The sequence below is a fragment of the Phaseolus vulgaris genome, chromosome 2, assembly GCF_000499845.2.
Source record: "Phaseolus vulgaris cultivar G19833 chromosome 2, P. vulgaris v2.0, whole genome shotgun sequence".
Lineage (NCBI taxonomy): Eukaryota > Viridiplantae > Streptophyta > Magnoliopsida > Fabales > Fabaceae > Phaseolus > Phaseolus vulgaris.
This window is the reverse complement of record NC_023758.2, coordinates 1921305-1939020: the sequence shown is the minus strand read 5'-3', so window position 1 is coordinate 1939020 and position 17716 is coordinate 1921305. Positions and strand designations below refer to the sequence as shown.

At 32.4% G+C, this 17716-nt stretch overlaps 1 protein-coding gene across 1 annotated transcript; it reads left to right on the top strand.

The window, feature by feature from the left end:
- Positions 1-5719: 5719 nt before the first annotated feature.
- Positions 5720-17506, top strand: LOC137810108 (DNA polymerase alpha catalytic subunit). The gene is made up of 31 exons (XM_068611239.1): positions 5720-6995; positions 7307-7477; positions 7617-7700; positions 7819-7893; positions 8083-8147; positions 8909-8999; positions 9100-9288; positions 9511-9674; positions 9815-9929; positions 11051-11230; positions 11312-11425; positions 12002-12121; positions 12223-12528; positions 12638-12730; positions 13162-13301; positions 13387-13459; positions 13554-13610; positions 13708-13800; positions 14217-14339; positions 14419-14516; positions 14608-14653; positions 14835-14948; positions 15060-15143; positions 15264-15377; positions 15467-15556; positions 15657-15733; positions 16013-16226; positions 16427-16480; positions 16560-16679; positions 16762-16836; positions 17021-17506. The coding sequence occupies exons 1-31, from the start codon at positions 5859-5861 to the stop codon at positions 17165-17167; spliced, it is 4623 nt and encodes a 1540-aa protein (XP_068467340.1). The 5' UTR covers positions 5720-5858; the 3' UTR covers positions 17168-17506.
- The last annotated feature ends 210 nt before the right edge of the window (positions 17507-17716 follow it).

The following is a 17716-nucleotide window of genomic DNA, read 5'->3' as shown; positions in this document are numbered from 1 at the left end:
TGTCTCTAAAACATACAAAATTTAATATCATAAGTATACCAATATACATAAACTAGATCATTCCACACACAAAGAAAAGGGTTTAAAAACCATTATAATTAGGAGATTCACCTCTATGAGAAAAATCTACTTTTCTAATATTTTTCACAAATATTTTGGTGAGAACCATATACTAACAAGAAGAGGACTTTAAACTTAGATAAATTTTGTAAAACACACTTATAAGATTGTATTCATTTATATACAGTGAAATATCATAATATTTAATGGACGTGGAAGATCTCCAATACATCATTCGAGACTATCATTCAAGACCTGAGAATTATATATTATGGGTGGTCCGACAACCGGTGGTCCGACAACCGTTCGATAATGAGTGACTTGATAAATTCAACAAATTCTCATTATAATAGACTCTAAATGTTTTTGATATCAGATTAAAATCCATTTATTTAAATATAATTTTTATTTTGATATATATATTTTATAATTTTTCAGGATCAAATTTTCATTTCTTTTATACATATCTTAAAAATTGAAAATTCAAATTTCTAATATAAATTCCACTTAAGAGAATTTAGTGTTATGATATTCCATATTGTCCTTTCACTCTTAATCATAAAATAAAGAATTCGTTAATTGTTGTTATTTAAAATAACGTCTTATAGTTTGTATCTTCTCACTTTGTATATATATTTTATTTTATGTTGTCACTTAAAATAATAAGGTAAGTAATTTATTTATTTGATTTTTTTTTTATACTATATGACATATTTTAACTATTATATTATTTATTATATAAATTAAGTATTACACTTTAATAAATTGATAATGATAGATTTATTATATATTTTATATGAATATTTTTATATACACTAATTTATATAAAATTTATCTTAGTTTTAAATTTGATTGAAAATGTTTTAAGATATAATATAAAAATAATCAAGAAACATATAATATGAACAAATATAATAATTGAAATTGAAAGAACTCAGGTGAAATAATGTTAAAGGAACAATTTTTCTCGTGAATTTATCTAAAAAAAAACTCGTCAAAGAAAATAAAATAATCATCCCATTCTTTTATGGATGGATAGTGTGAAAGTGTGAAACAAGAAATATAAAAGAAGAGTATAAATAATAAAAAATAAATTTATTTTTTTTAATCTAATTGGATTTAGATTCATAAAAATTTAAATTAATTTTATAAAGAATATAGATTTAAATTTAAGACGTGATTAAAATATTTGAATTTAGATTTGTTAAAATATTATTATGTATTCTGTTATTATTTTTTTTATTCTGTTAGTCCTGTTATTGTGTTTCAGTTTTGGGCCTTTTTTAGACTTTGGGCTTTTACTACTGCATATATACTTTGGGAGTTTCTTCCTTCACCTCCACAATTTTCTTCCTGAAAGAAAATCTGGAAGACAAAAAATCATTAGCGAAAGAGCAATCCGAAAGCTATTTTTAAAAGAGGTAAAACAGTTTTATTTAAAAATAAAAGGGTGCATGAAGAAATAACCATATAATTTTGCTTTTTGTAACATCAAGCGCATTGTACTTTCATTATCTGATTAATGAAATTCTTTCACTAATCTCTTCTCTTTCAAAGCTTCTTCTTCCTTTCTCCCTGATCTACATTCACGTTGCTTTTGAACGTTCAACCTTTATGGTATCAGAGATCAAGAGCTTTCCTAGGCTTCTTCTTCTATCTCTTATTGATTTATATTATTTATATTGTTTATATTATTTATATTTTATATTATTTATATTAATAATAATAAATATAATAAAAATATGACAAAAGATAATACAAAGTGTCACATTATTTAATCCAATGAAATAATAATAAATCATCAAATATAAATTATTTTATGTTATTATATTTGATAAGATATTATTTGAATTAAATATATACGGATAGAATCGCTTAAATATAATTTAAATATTTTTATTTTTATTATTCTTTAAAATGATTTTGATTGGATAAAATATTATTTGATAAGATATTTAATTAAATATAATCGAATCAAATATAATTGATTAGATTTAATAACCAAAATAATATAAAATTTGAATTTCGGTTATTATGTGTTATCAATGACAACTCTATAAATAAACTATTTGGTTGCATTTACGTCTATCATTCTCTATTGCTTAGTTACCATCTACCTTGAAAACCTATCTTCTTCGGTGTTTAAAACCTATCTTCTTGGGTGTTTAAAACCTACATTCTTGGGTGGTTCAAGAGAGAATAAAAGTGTCCGATAATTTTTTAATCAAGAGTATAGAGTCTTATTATACAAACAATAATATTTAAGTTTCAAATTCATATGAATGATTTACATTACAAGATATATGATTATTTTGATTACTCTTTTAAATTTTACTCACAAACATTAATTTTTGTTTTCTATAATTCTTTTTATACATTTTAATACTTTGAAAGGAAATATTATTTTATTCTTTTACCAATTTTGTAATGACTTTTCTAAAAAAATTGATGAAATACAACAAATATTTTCATTTTAGAAAGATGGTAATTTTACTTCATTTTCAAATTTAAATGTCAATATTTTGAAGTCATGGTGCTTACTCTAAATTCAAATTTATTTGTACTTTACTCTTCTTTCATTTGTTGATAATTTTTTTAAAAAAAATCTTTTCAATTTTTTGAATTTTTTTAAAAAAAATATAGTGTAGAAACTAACTTTCTCTGTATTTATTTTGTGTTATCTTGTATTTAAGGTTGCGACAATGATGGAACTAGTTAACGGAAATGAAACAATACCAACTTATCAATACTGGTTAAATGAGGGATGTAATAGACATCATCAAAGGTTTCCTTATAGCAAGACATCCAAAACGAGTGTTGTTGAAACTGGTTTGAAATCATCAATTACATGTAAATATTGGATAAATGGTAACTGCATGTATGGTGATCAGTGTCGAAATTTACATTCATGGTCTGATTCAGAGAAAACTTCTATTGGCATGAAAAACTCTATGAGGGTATATGATTTACCTTTATTATGAAGTATCATTTAACTCTCTTAAGTTATTGATTTATACTAAAATGTAAAAAACTTTGATAGGAGAACAATATAAGACCTTCAAGATTAATTTGGTGGAGACCACCTTTTGAAGGATTTGTCAAGATTAATTGTGATGGAGCATTTACAAGGCATGGAAACAAAGCCAGCGCAGGAGGGGTTGTGAGGGATTGGAGAGGAAATTTTATCTTTGGTTTTTCTAGTGGTTTGAAAAATGGTTCAGTACTTACGGCTGAATTAGAGGCAATCAAGATTGGAATTGAAACAACAATTTCCAAGGGATACAAGAACTTGATGGTTGAAAGTGATTCTAAAGTTGCCATCAATATCATTACTAGCTTTGTAGCCCAACAAAACAATGACGATACAAGACAAAATCAAGATGTTATCTCTTCAATTATGGAGATAAGTAAGACGGCTAACATGATTTATTTGAATCATGTGTTCAGGGAGATAAACGCAGCAGCTGATGGCCTTGCCAAACATGGATTGTCATTGTGCCCCGAGGAAGGTGTTAAAGTTTTTGAAGATCCTCCCTATTTTATTGAAAGTCATTTATATTTAGATAGAACTGGAAAAATATATTGTCGATGATATATTAATTGAATTTTGATGTATCTTACTTACAAAATAATAATAAAAATCATGTGTTTAAAGAATAATTCAATGAAATAATCATGTATCATTTAGAATTTGAATTTGAAGTTGCTTTATGTTGTTATTATTATATTATTTTATTTTCAATAATTATAAAATGTAATAACTTTTTTTAATTTTTATATTTGTCAATAAAATTTGTTAAAAAATATTGATGGACATAAATTTATCAGTAACATCTAAGTACTATGTGAAATGTTTCCATGGTTTATATTTCAATAGTTTATATTGGATAATAACATTTTATGACCTTATGTACAAGTAAACATGTTTTCATGTTAAATTTTTTACTTTACACCTTCCTATACACTTTGAGATGCTAAAGTGAATTATTTTGTTTTTAAATCTACTAGTTGATTTTTCTGAAAAAATAATTGGAATGACAGAAAAATATAAAATATTTTTATATTAAGGGATTTTAATACATATAACATTGTGATTCTGATATAAAAGATGAAAATCTTAATATATTTTAGTTTCAACTCAATCAAAATTTATATTCTAAGATTAAAATTTAAAAGAATTCAACGATATAATCTGATAATTTTGTAAGTGGAAGGAAGGTTTTCAAATAAAACTGAGTTTATTAATGGATGAAATTTGATTAACTTTAAAAATGGATTGACTTAATTAATTTTTCAAAGTGTGAAAACAAAGTTAAACAATTCAATAGTTATTGAAAGAAGTTATCAAAAACTAAAAACCACCTTATATTATAATTTAAAAGGTACAATAAATATAAAATAGAAATTTCTTATATAAGATTATTTATTAGTATGTGTATTATAGAAATATAATATTTATTATATAAAAAATAAACATTTTTCTCATGTCTAAGTATATAGATGTATCTTTCAAAAATCGATGTTTTTTTTTTTTCAATAATGAAGATGAAATTATCATTTTTCAAAAACAATAAAAAAATTAAAGAAATTATTTTTAAGTGAACCATGATATGATTTCAAGTGTATAGTGATGACTAACATTTTTAAATATGTTTAATTATTATAAAGTAATGACAATAGGTGGAATAAAGTAGGAATGATAATATCGGGCGAGTTACGTGGACTGTCCGATGTCCGCTACCAAAAAACACAGGACAGACTCACTAATCTAGTTCGCTGACCCGTTTAGGATTGCTCCGCATAACCTGAAGCATGCGCGGACCAACAACGGGTGTGACAGGTTTTAGCCTGCTGACCCGCATAAATAAATAAAAGATTATTTAAAATAAAATAAAATTATAAAGATATATTTATAAATGGTTTACAAACTTAGCCTCAGGACAAACTCCCGACTCCAAATATTATAATTTGAATAATTTTGTTCACCGTGGAGGTAAAATCCTTGATTTTCCTTCAATTGAAACACATGTCTCTGTGAGTGTCAGGTTGCAAAACATGAAAACTAACCCTTTAATTAAACTCCCCGGTGGTAAAAAAAAAATATGCACAAATGTATGAAGATATTATCTCTTCAAATTACACACTAATTATGTAGTGATAAACTAATAAGAAGATTATAAATATAAATACGTAAATTAATTACATACAATAACACGTACAATAATTACTTAGGTTGATTTGATAGATAATAAACTTTAGAATTCGGTATAGGAAAACCATACCGATATATCCATCATCAATGTGTATGGTTGGGACAGAAGGTATACGAAGATATCTTTATAAATTTTATAAATGATTTCCAAACGTGGACAAACTCTCTACTCAAAATATGTTCACGGAGTTAAACCTTGATTCACCCTCAGCTAAAAAACATGTCAATATATTATTAAAACTTAAATTTTTTAGCATTCATCATTTATTAAAATGTTATCAAATATATTATTTATTATTTTGAGTATTAAATAAAAAAGAATGTATAACTTCATTAAAAATATAAAACATATAAATAATTATTTAAAAGTAAAAAAGAATTATTCTATTAAAAATATTAAAAAGACAAGAAAATTGATTAAAAAATGTAAAATTTAGATGATTGTGAATATTGGCACGAGAAAGCGCGGCAAAAACAGAACAATTTCCCGCGTTCTCTTCAAAACCCTTAGGGTAACACATTGTCTTCTCTAACAGTCAATCACACACTCACTTCACATCAGTCAGAGATCGAGAAAGACACAGAGATGGCGGATGAGGAGCCAGTAAGCGGGAGGCGGAGGCCGAGGGGACCGGAGTCCACCGTCCGCAGCGAAGCGTTGGAGCGTCTCAAGGCCCGCCTCCGTGGCGGTCGTCGGTCCGACGGCACTGGGCCCCAAATCAGGTTAGAGAACCCTGTCTATGACACTGTCCCCGAGGACGAGTACAACGCCCTCGTCGCCAAGCGCCGCGAGCAGGCGCGCTCCTTCATAGTCGACGATGAAGGAATTGGATACGGTGATGAGGGTGAGGAAGAGGACTGGTCTCAAGCCGGATACACTCTCTCCTCCGATGAATCCGAAGGAGAATCGGAGAGGCCGAAGCGGAAAAAGATCGAGAAGAAGGATCCCCAGCCGAAACGACCTTCTTCGTCGCTCTCCGCCGCTGCGACCATGATGGGAGGGCAGAGATTGTCCTCCATGTTCACTTCCTCCGTTTTCAAGAAGAGCAGAGACGACAAAGTCTCCGAGAGCATCGTCGACGATGTTATCGCGGAGTTCGCTGCAGACGAGACTGATAGACTGAGGCGGAGAAGGGCGCAAGGGAATTCCTCTTCCACTTCCGACGCAAACAATGCTTTGCGTGTTAATAATACGTTTAGGGATAATCCTTCTGTTGATACACTGACAGCTTTTTCTTCGTTGCCGGAACATTGTAACGCTGAGTCTGTTAAGGTAGTTGTTGAGAGTGATGGTTTTGATTCGGGGTTTGAGCAAAAGAGCGAGGTGGTTCATGAAATGGAAGATTTCGGGCGTGGTAGTTCTGAAAATGGACAGGCACAGATGGTGGGAGCTGATGAATGTCAAATTATTGAATGCTTGGTTAAGGAGAAAGATGTGAATAGTTTTGAAATTGAAGTGATAGCGGATGCGAAAAAGGAGGTATTCACTTTGAACGCGAAGGTTAATAAAGAGGAGGACCCTGCATTGTCTGCGACTGCTGGTTGGAAGGAAGCAATACGCGGTGCTGGTGGGGTTGATGTTACTGATTCGAAGGATGCTTGGCAGAACCAGCAACTCTCAGAGTTTGATCTGGAGGAAGATGGATCACTGCCTTTCTATATATTAGATGCCTACGAGGAGTTTTATGGGGAAAATAGGGGCACCCTCTATCTGTTTGGGAAGGTACTTTTACACCGCAGATTGTCTTATTTCAATAGTTTTTTAACCTTTTCATCCATGGTACATAATGCTACTTTTGTTTTCTTTAACCCTTAAGATTTTAGCTGGAAGTCTTAGATTTTCATCAGCATGGGTAGTGTGTCAACTGGCAATGCCATAGTGTGAAGTATCCTATTGTTACTATTTTTATTATTATTGAAACTTGGTTTGCTTTTTTGGACTTGTCCAATGGAAGATTGAGTTGAGCAACAGTCGGTTGCTCATTGCTGCTAGCGAGTATTACTTTGATGATTTGCATTCTCAATTAACTTCAGGTTAAAACAGGGGATTTGTATCAGAGTTGCTGTGTTATTGTGAAGAGCATGCAAAGGTGTGTCTATGCAGTTCCTACCCAACCTTTGCATCGCACTGAAGGGATGACGAGTCTCGAGAGAGATTTTCAGGAGTCTCGAATTTCTTCTGCGGATTTCTTTAAAAAGCTGCAAGTAAGTTTGTAGATTGTTCTCTGGTATACATGTATGTACTATCAGCTTTTGTTTTTATTTAGTTTTAATTTTACCCTATTTTTGTCATATCCCGGGGTTGATGGGTTCTGTCTTGTCAATTTTTTTGTTAAAATTGTAGGATGCAGTATCGGATGTTAAGAATGAGATAGCACAGCATTTGGTGAATATCGAAGTTTCGAACTTTAGCATGGCACCTGTTAAGGTTTGCTGACTACATAATTTTGTCATGTCCTGGAGTGCATAAATCAGTTATGGGATGCTTCTGTGCCAATTGGATTTCTTTATTTTTCTTTTAATTGTGATTCCTTTCATTTTTGCAGAGAAAATATGCATTTGATCGATTTGAAATCCCTGCAGGTGAAAATTATGTGGTGAAAATCAATTATTCATTCAAGGTACACTATTTCATGTACATCCTGATGCAAGAAAAAAAAGGATATTTTGAACATGTACTTAAGTTATTTTAGAGACAATTATAAACTCTAAATCTGCCCCTTCTCCAGTTAAAAAGGCATTCTCTAAAATATGTTATTCAAGTGCATTAATACACACATTTTAATTTTTCAATATTTTGACCGCTGCAGGATCCTGTACTTCCAGCAGATCTCAAAGGAGAAAGTTTCTGTGCTCTCTTAGGAACTAGTTGCAGGTATAATAAGTATTAGAAGACTATCCTATGTGCCGTTTTGATAGAACCAACCACCAATTGCTAAAGTAATGTTTATAACGTAGAACATTGTAATCACACAAATACAACCACGCACTTGCTCTCCTAGAGACAAAAGTCTCCTACTGAGTATTATCTGTCCTCAAACTACGAATAACTTTACATTCCCCAATTTACAGCCTGTCAGATGTATACTCCTAATCCATAACTGCCAGTACTTATTTTCTACAAATAACATTTATCCTGCAGTCTCTAACAAAGAACTGATTTCTAAGCAGGTTCTTTCGACAAATATCTGGTGTTTTTGATATAATAAGAACCTGTAACTTTGAGGATGATTATTGAATGGGTTTCTTAAACTTGGGAACATTGGGAAATGATACTTGGAGAGTAATCTGTCAGAACCTTGGAGATTTCTTTTTGTGAAGATAAATTATTTTCTCCATGACTATGCATTCCAAACTGGGTCTCTTAAATAGAATACTACGCTGTTTTAATTCTTATTTTGATGTGAGGACTGAGGAGCTGCCTTAACTCTAGAGACTAAAAACCTATTTTTTTTGTTAACATAAACATGAACTGTGTTATTTTAAGTTTGTATTTTAGTTGTTGAGTTTGCAAGTATTTCACTAGTATCATGCCAAGGCTTTTACGTTGATATTCCTCACTCTTGTCATGAGTGTCCATAAATTGAACATTTATCTTGTTAGACAAACTGTTGAATTAACTATTGCAATTTGCAGTGCCCTTGAGCTTTTTCTGATTAAACGGAAGATAAAGGGGCCTTCATGGCTACAGGTTTCAAAGTTTGCTACGAGCTCATCTTCCCGAAGGGTGAGATTTAAGTTAAGAGTCAAGTTGAAGTAATATACTGTCCTTTATTCCATATACAAGCCACCTTGTTTTAATCCAAGTATCTTGTTTGTGCTTACAGGTTAGCTGGTGCAAATTTGAAGTGACCGTTGACTCTCCTAAAAACATAAGGACTTCAGCTCCTTCAAAAATCACTTCTAAGATTCCTCCAGTGGTTGTTGCAGCAATAAACTTGAAAACCACCTTAAATGAAAAGCAGAACATTAATGAGATTGTATCAGCATCCATTGTCTCTTGTAACATGGTTAAGGTTGTTTATGGTTCTCTTTTTTAGTGTTTGCTTACCATTACTTTGGTTTTGTTGTGCATTGGGTATTTAAATAACTGTTCCAGACTATCTATTCGTATCAGAATTCCTGTTTAAATATTTACTATCAAAGTTTAAGATATTTGCTAGTACATGGTTCACCATGTTAGATGAAGTTGCGGTGGAAGTATGATCAGCAGTAACATTTACCGTTTGACATTTTAGATTGATACCCCTATGATGGCTTCAGAGTGGAGGAGACCCGGAAGGCTGACCCATTTTACTGTTGTTCGTAAACTTGATGGGAGTATATTTCCCATGGGATTCAACAAGGAGGTTACGGACAGAAACTTAAAAGCTGGTTCAAATATTCTGTGTGCTGAAAGCAGGTAGAGACATTACAAGATGGTTTTTCCTTATTTTCATGACTATGTTTTTTTTAAGTTTGAATATGATGTCTAAGAATATGAAAATTTTCTTGGAAATTATGATTGTTCTAGGCTTTGACGTATCTAATAACTGTTTTCAGTGAAAGAGCTTTGTTGAACCGCTTGATGTTAGAATTGCACAAGTTGGATAGCGATGTTCTTGTTGGACATAATATATCTGGATTTGACCTGGATGTTCTTCTCCACAGATCCCAGGTGGGAATTTTGGCTTTTCCTCAAATAATTTCATGTCAATTATTTGGCTTTTCATAAAGTTAATCGAATTTGGCACATTCCTTTCTTATTATTCCTCATTATCTGTTAGGACACAAAATAAGGATAGGATTTGGAAGGTATATTATAGGAAAAATAAAAAATAAAGGGTGGTTAGTGGTGGTTAGTAGTAGTTAGTAGCGGTTAGTGGTGGTTAGTAGTAATTAATAGCGGTTAGTGGTCTTTAAATAAAGACCAACGGGTTTAGTGAAGGGATATGTTTTGGATATTTTGTTTGGTAGACAGGGAATCCTGTGTGAAAGGAATGATATTTCCTTTGTGGGCATTCAGAATGTAATATGCAGAATTATTAATACAGCAAAATATTCTGTAGATTCTGGTGTTCTTGATTTAATCTTAAGTGTGATGTTCTTGGTTCGTAACATTATCAAATGGGTTTTATCTACTGATAAAACAATGGGTGATATGTGGATGAGAAATAATTGATTTAGGTGGTTTTAGCAATTGCATAAATCGGGTAAAAATTCATTCTCAAGACAGTAAAATAGTATACAAATTTCGTGAAGATCAAAACTACTTAGTCAGAATTGATTATGAAGAGGTTATATTGGGAATATGGTTAGTTGAGACTGGTTTCATTCAAGTGTTAAATGGAAAAGTAGAATTCATTTGGAAGTCTAAATTTGTCCTTAAGAAAGTGTAGCAATTCTGCAGTTTTTTCAACCAGTCATTACTCTTAAGGTATTTTTTTTTAAATGTTGTTCCTGTCTAACTGTTGAATAGACAAAGTTCCTGATATATTTTCTGTGAAACTCATTAGCTGATGCCTCAGTTGATGTTGCCCAAAACACTATCATCAAGAAAACTATTTTTTCAGTCAGTTGTTTTCAGTTTACTGTTTGTGTTTTTAAGCTTAAAGCTTTGTACTGAATTTCTAATTACAGTTTTTTCGGGGTTTGTGTCTTTTGTGCAAGAAAGTGACCTTCATTGTCCCTAAATGCCCCATTAGGCTTTTTTAAACAAAAAAATATGCTGCATTCCCTCTGACATGCATTTTTTACACTTAGTGCTACACCTAAAAAGACCCTATAAAAAATATGCAGGCTTGCAAAGTAGCAAGCAGCATGTGGTCTAAACTAGGCCGCCTCAACCGATCGACAATGCCTAAACTTGGAAGAAGAAGTAAGGTTTTTGGTTCTGGAGCAGATCCTGGTATCATGTCATGCATTGCAGGCCGGCTTCTCTGTGATACATATTTGTGTTCCCGTGACCTATTACAGGAGGTAAAATAATTGTTGAGAACTCGCACTGAACAGTAATTGTGGTTTTTATTTCTTAGTAACCTTCATTATTGGTTCTTCCAGGTTAGTTATTCTTTAAGTCACCTTGCAAAATCACACCTGAACAAATTTCGGAAGGAAGTTGCTCCACATGAAGTTCCAAAAATGTTCCAATCAGCAGAATCGCTAATGGAGCTTGTAGGTTCCAATATACTCAAACAGCTCTCTATTTTTTTAATGTGGGGAACTATTTGAAGTGCTTGTTATGTAATGTTTACTGTGGATGATCTTTTTGAAATGATACGCATTTCATTATCGTGGAAGGTTTTTGTTTCAATTCATTACATCACTATTTTTTGGACTGATCTTTTTGGGCAACTGAGAAATCTTAGATACATTCTGCAATAGTTTGCACACACGAACATTGAACTACGATGCTTGTATGTTTAATGATATTAACAAATTATTTTCCATACATGATAATTTTTACATTACCAGTGAATTGGAGTTGAACTTGACCGTGCTTTTGGGCTGAATTGTTGAAACTTGAATATTTTGTAGTATGCAATATTTTAATACTAATGAATAACTGTCCTGAATTTGGAGACTTATTTTCGTCCCTAGTCTATACTTTACACATCTTACAATGGTCTTGCTAAATATGATTGTGGGTCAAAGGATTTACTTTTTTCATTTGGAATATTTGATTGGTTGAACAATTATTTAGTTTATTTGCTTCTTTGCTGACTGTTATAGTGTTCTTGACTTGTTCAGATTGAATACGGTGAAACAGATGCATGGTTGTCTATGGAACTGATGTTTTATTTAAGTATTCTTCCACTCACGCGTCAGCTGACTAATATAAGTGGTAATCTGTGGGGCAAAACTCTTCAGGTGAGAGATCCCATTGTATTTACTTTCTAGCTTGATTTGATATTGGACTTAATCTATCATGCAGAGGCCAACAACTAATCGCTTTTAGTTTATTATTTCAGGGTGCTCGAGCACAGAGAGTTGAATATCTTTTGCTGCATACTTTCCATGCAATGAAATATATGGTGCCAGACAAGTTCTCAAACTATTCTAAAGAAACAAAATTGACTAAACGTAGAGTAACTAATGATATCGAGGATAGCAACTATGATGTAGATATTGACAATGATGCTTCTGAAGCTGATAATAAGAAAAGCAAAAAGGGCCCTTCGTATGCCGGGGGACTGGTTTTGGAGCCAAAGAAGGGTCTTTATGACAAATATATACTGCTTCTGGATTTCAACAGTCTTTATCCTTCTATTATTCAGGTTGATTCCGTTGTCTTTCAAAATATGCTTGGTTTGCTTTGTCCAATTAGATACAAGTGGCAGTTTGTTACAGTTTCTACTGTTTGCAACTTACTGAATTGAATTACAGGAATACAATATCTGCTTTACAACTGTGGAAATATCTTTGGACGGATCTTTTCCACGTCTACCATCTTGTAAAACTACTGGAGTCTTGCCAGAGGTAAAATATGAACACATATACATATATGTTATCTTTTAATCATTTTGAAGTTTTATATTAGTTTCTTGTTTCATAGTTTTGTATGATTTAGATATGGCAAGCCATGACTGTTTATTTATTTCACCTACAAAGCATATTTATTTCGAAACAGCAATTGATAACAATTCATTTTAGATTGCCTCAAAAGAAATAATATTGTTTGAGAATTCTTATACAAACGCAACTTAGATTTTGCACATGGGCACAATAAAGGTTCTAGAATATTTGGTTGCTTTGTGTTGTAAATAAAAGTGGCAAGTCTGTTTTTCATGCAGTTTATCAATATATTTAAAAAATTATATGACTATTAATGTACAAGGCTATTTTCATTTTCTCTCCTGTAGACTACAGAGTTTAGATGAGTGTATAATTGAGTATGTTTGTCGCGCTAGGTGCTGAAAAATCTTGTCGATAGGAGGAAGAAGGTAAAGTCATGGATAAAGAATGAAAAAAAGAAGAATGAAAAAGCTGATCCTATTAGAGTTCAGCAACTAGATATTCAGCAGCAAGCACTTAAGCTTACTGCAAACAGGTGTGATTTTTTCTTCTTTTCTTTCATCTTCCAAAATTTAATGCCGATGTTCCTTCTGTGTTAAATTTAATGGTGTGATATGCAGTATGTATGGGTGCCTGGGATTTTCCAGTTCAAGATTTTATGCTAAGCCTTTGGCTGAGCTCATTACTTTACAAGTAAGAATATACTTGTTTATTCAGTGTAACCATTGATTACTATACTCTGAAACATATTTTCAAATGCTCACATTTGTGTCTATTGGCCATACAGGGAAGGGAAATACTGCAGAGTACTGTTGATTTAGTTCAGAATGTCTTGAATTTAGAGGTTATCTTGAGTACTGTTCATCTTATGAATTATATTTGTTTGATGTAACTGGTTGCAAATATAGTTCTTAATTTGTGTAATGTTTTTTGCTTTACAGGTGATCTATGGCGATACTGATTCAATAATGATTTACAGTGGGCTAGATGATATTGAGGAAGCTAATAAAATTGCTGTAAAAGTTATTCAAGAGGTAAGATTTGACTATTAGCCGTGAAAAACTCTTAATTTTTGATGGATTAGATTTGCATATCCTTTCCTCTGTTCTTATATTGTGCAACATGGTGTTTTAGAGCTACAAATGAAGTTTTTCAGCCTTGTTATCTCTCTGATGAAATATATTTGAAGATTCTTTTCTTAGAGTTGATTTAAAAGATAATATGAATATATGTTTATACTTTCTGTTTTCTGTCATTAACCAGTTGCTTAGGTTATTTTAATTGGACACTACTGCAACATATTCTTAGCATGTTTAGTTTGCACTGTGTGTGTGCAACTACAGATAATTCTGGAATGTTTCCATATTTCAAGAATAAATGGTGGTTTTTCTTCCTTTTCTTTTGTCATCTATCTTCTTGTGATGTGTTTTCTGCTTTAATTTGTCATTAGGTCAATAAGAAATATAAATGCTTGGAAATTGATCTTGATGGTTTATATAAAAGGATGCTGCTTCTCAAGAAAAAAAAGTATGCAGCTGTGAAGTTGTTGTTTAAAGATGGCATCCCATATGAGGTATGTTTATGATATCTTGTTATTTTTCATTACCAAAAATATTCGGAAGATCATACAATGAGGTTATTGCATGGTGCAGGTTATTGAACGTAAAGGTCTTGACATTGTTCGTCGCGACTGGAGCTTATTAGCTAAAGAATTAGGAGATTTTTGCTTGACTCAAATTTTGTCCGGAGGGTATGTTACTTACCTTTTTGCCAATTTGCCTACCTAGATGCATGATTACTCATTTTTTTAACTACTTATATTGTGGTTCCCATGCTTACAGATCATCTGAAGATGTAGTGGAGTCAATCCACAACTCTCTCATGAAGGTAAACTGTGATGTCTTATCAGACATTTCTATATAATAACCTACTATGTGATTAAAAAATGCTTCCCGGAGCTTCTGGCTTACTACTCTTTGGCCGAAGAGTGGATGGTCTAAAATCCTGAATGCTTGGGTATATAATCCACATTTGATGGGATTAACCGTGTTGATGTTAATCTTAATAGGTACAAGAAGAAATGAGGAATGGACAAGTACCATTGGAGAAATATGTCATTACGAAGACATTGACTAAGCCTCCTGAAGCTTATCCTGATGCCAAGAACCAGCCACATGTTCTTGTTAGTCCAATCTGTTTTCATTTTTGTTACTAACAGTCTGATCTATATTCTTTTGTTACTACCTACTTGATTCTGACTTCTGAGGATGCTTTTCTTGATCACAACGTATAGGTGGCACAAAGATTGAAGCAACAAGGTTACACTTCTGGCTGCTCTGTTGGTGATACAATCCCTTATATAATTTGCCATGAGCAGGTTTGTCATTTAGTCATTCGCTCCCCTATCAAAGGACAATTAGTGTATAACCCTGGGAAATGGGAAATGTTTTTCATGAAGCAATTGACGTATTTTTAATATTCTGTTTTATTCGATTAGGGTGGTAGTTCAGGCAGTGCAGGTGGCATTGCTCAACGTGCTAGACATCCTGATGAACTTAAACAGGAACAAGGGACATGGCTGATTGACATTGATTACTATTTATCACAACAGGTCTTAGAATGTAGTGGCTAATTTTATAAATAACAATGTTTACTGAGTACTGTACCCTGATTGAGTATTTTATTTTTTTGCTCTTGTAGATCCATCCCGTCGTATCACGTCTTTGTGCATCAATTCAGGGAACAAGCCCAGAAAGACTGGCTGATTGCTTAGGGCTTGACTCGTCAAAGGTAAAATATACTTCCTAGTTTGTCTCAGCATTCAGATGCAGGTATTTACTTTTATATTTTGTATCAATTATCTGATTTGGAAAACTATATTGTTTTACAGTTTCATCATAAATCAAGTGAAGCTTTTAATGATGATTCTAGAAATGCACTCTTGTGCGCTGCTAATGATGAGGAGAGGTATATCTTGGTTTTTAAATTGTCAAAAATCTCTTACTGCGGATATTCACTACCAATTAATAATATAGATACTGGTAGAGCCTTTTCGTTTCAATTCTGAAATTTAGTATTCTTTGCAGAGATTTGAACAAGTTATATAATATTTTTACAGTATTTTAGCTTTATCTATTTATGCTGTTAGATTCTTGCTAAAAACTGTGTTATGATCAATGGATTTTGCTGATGGTTTCCTATCCATAATTATTAATTAATGGATTGGATGTGATAAAATAATTGCAGGTATCAGGGATGTGAGCCCTTGGTCCTGTCATGCCCCAGCTGCTCTGGTACATTTGACTGCCCACCCGTCTTTAAATCTATTTGCGGTTTGTTGGGAAGTGAAAGGCCAACCAGCGTATCCCCGGAGGAATCTGACTACAATTTCTGGCGTAAGCTGTGTTGTCCTAAATGCCCAGAAGATGTTAAAATTTCTCCTGCGATGATAGCTAATCAGGTTTGACTAATTTAAGTAATTTCTTAAAGTATTGTTGTTTAAGTGCGCTTCATCTAGGAGAGTTTTTAAACCAATTTCAGACCATAGAATTAACTTCAAAATAGAACATCTGAAGTAGCAACTAACATGTTTGTTGATTTGATTTAGCACAGAATTTTATTCCCAGGAATATACTTACTGTTCATTATACTTCATGTCAGGTCAAAAGGCAAGCGGAGATGTTTGTTTTGATGTACTATAGAGGTTTACTAATGGTAAGTCACCAGTCTAAGTATATTATGAATATTAGCCTAAAAATTAGGTGTCATCATCCTTGGCTGTTTTTGCGTTCAGTGTGATGATGAAACGTGTAAGCATACAACGCGAAGTATCAGCCTTCGGTTGGTTGGTGATTCTGAGAGAGGAACTGTTTGTCCAAATTATCCTCGCTGCAATGGCCGTCTGCTTAGAAAGGTTTCACTCCACGAACTTGTTGAACATTAATAGTTGCTTTAATATGTGAATCAATTAAATAAATGTTTATTTGATTTTTCAGTACACTGAAGCGGACTTGTACAAGCAGCTCTCATATTTTTGCCATGTGTTTGACACTGCTTCTTGTATAGAAAAGGTACTCACTAAATGATGCGACAAGATTGACGAGAATAATTTGTTTAAACCTTGAGCAAACCAATAGGATTTTCAAGCTAATTTGTTAACTGTTATTTGAGTTAAATAAATGAATAATGATTAACTAACTATACAACTTGGTTCATCATTATTAATCATATTGTTTTTGGACGTAACTCTTCCAGATGGAGGCCAAATCTAGAATAACGATAGAGAAAGAGGTGATCAAAATTAGGCCGATGATTGATCCAGCAGCTTCAACAGCACAGAAGATCAGGGACCGTTGTGCCTTTGGGTGGGTGAGACTGGAGGATCTGGTCATTACAGTTTAATTTGCAGGTTTGACGTCCAACTGAATCCTACTTAAGCAAGGGGTTTTTAGCTGAGTCATGATGAATTATAGATTATCAAGTGTGACTGAGCAAATCATGCTGGCAGAACTGGGCTCTGATTAAATCTTTGCAATCCTCTATACTAATCTGTACTTGACTGTGTAGCTGTAGTTGTTCATAGAAAAATTTCACGTGTTCTGTAAATATGTGTACGTTTATCTTTATTATTTTCAAAGCTTCTCAATTGATTGAAGGAGCCACCTACTGTAATTTTACACTTTATGGTAAATTTTTGACCATAGTAAATTTAATTATAAAGGAATTGATTTTTTTTAAGAATGTTGATTAGTTTTATGATTAAATGCTATTTGCAAATGTGGTTTTGTATTTGTCTAAACGACACAGCTCCACAACGCTAGGATCGAAAGGAAAAGGGAGGTGTAAGTAAAACAATAATGTATCTGAAATAATATGCTATGGTTATATCCATCATAATAGATTAAAAGTTTTATTCAACAAAAAAAAAGGTGGTGTAAAACTTACCGGAAA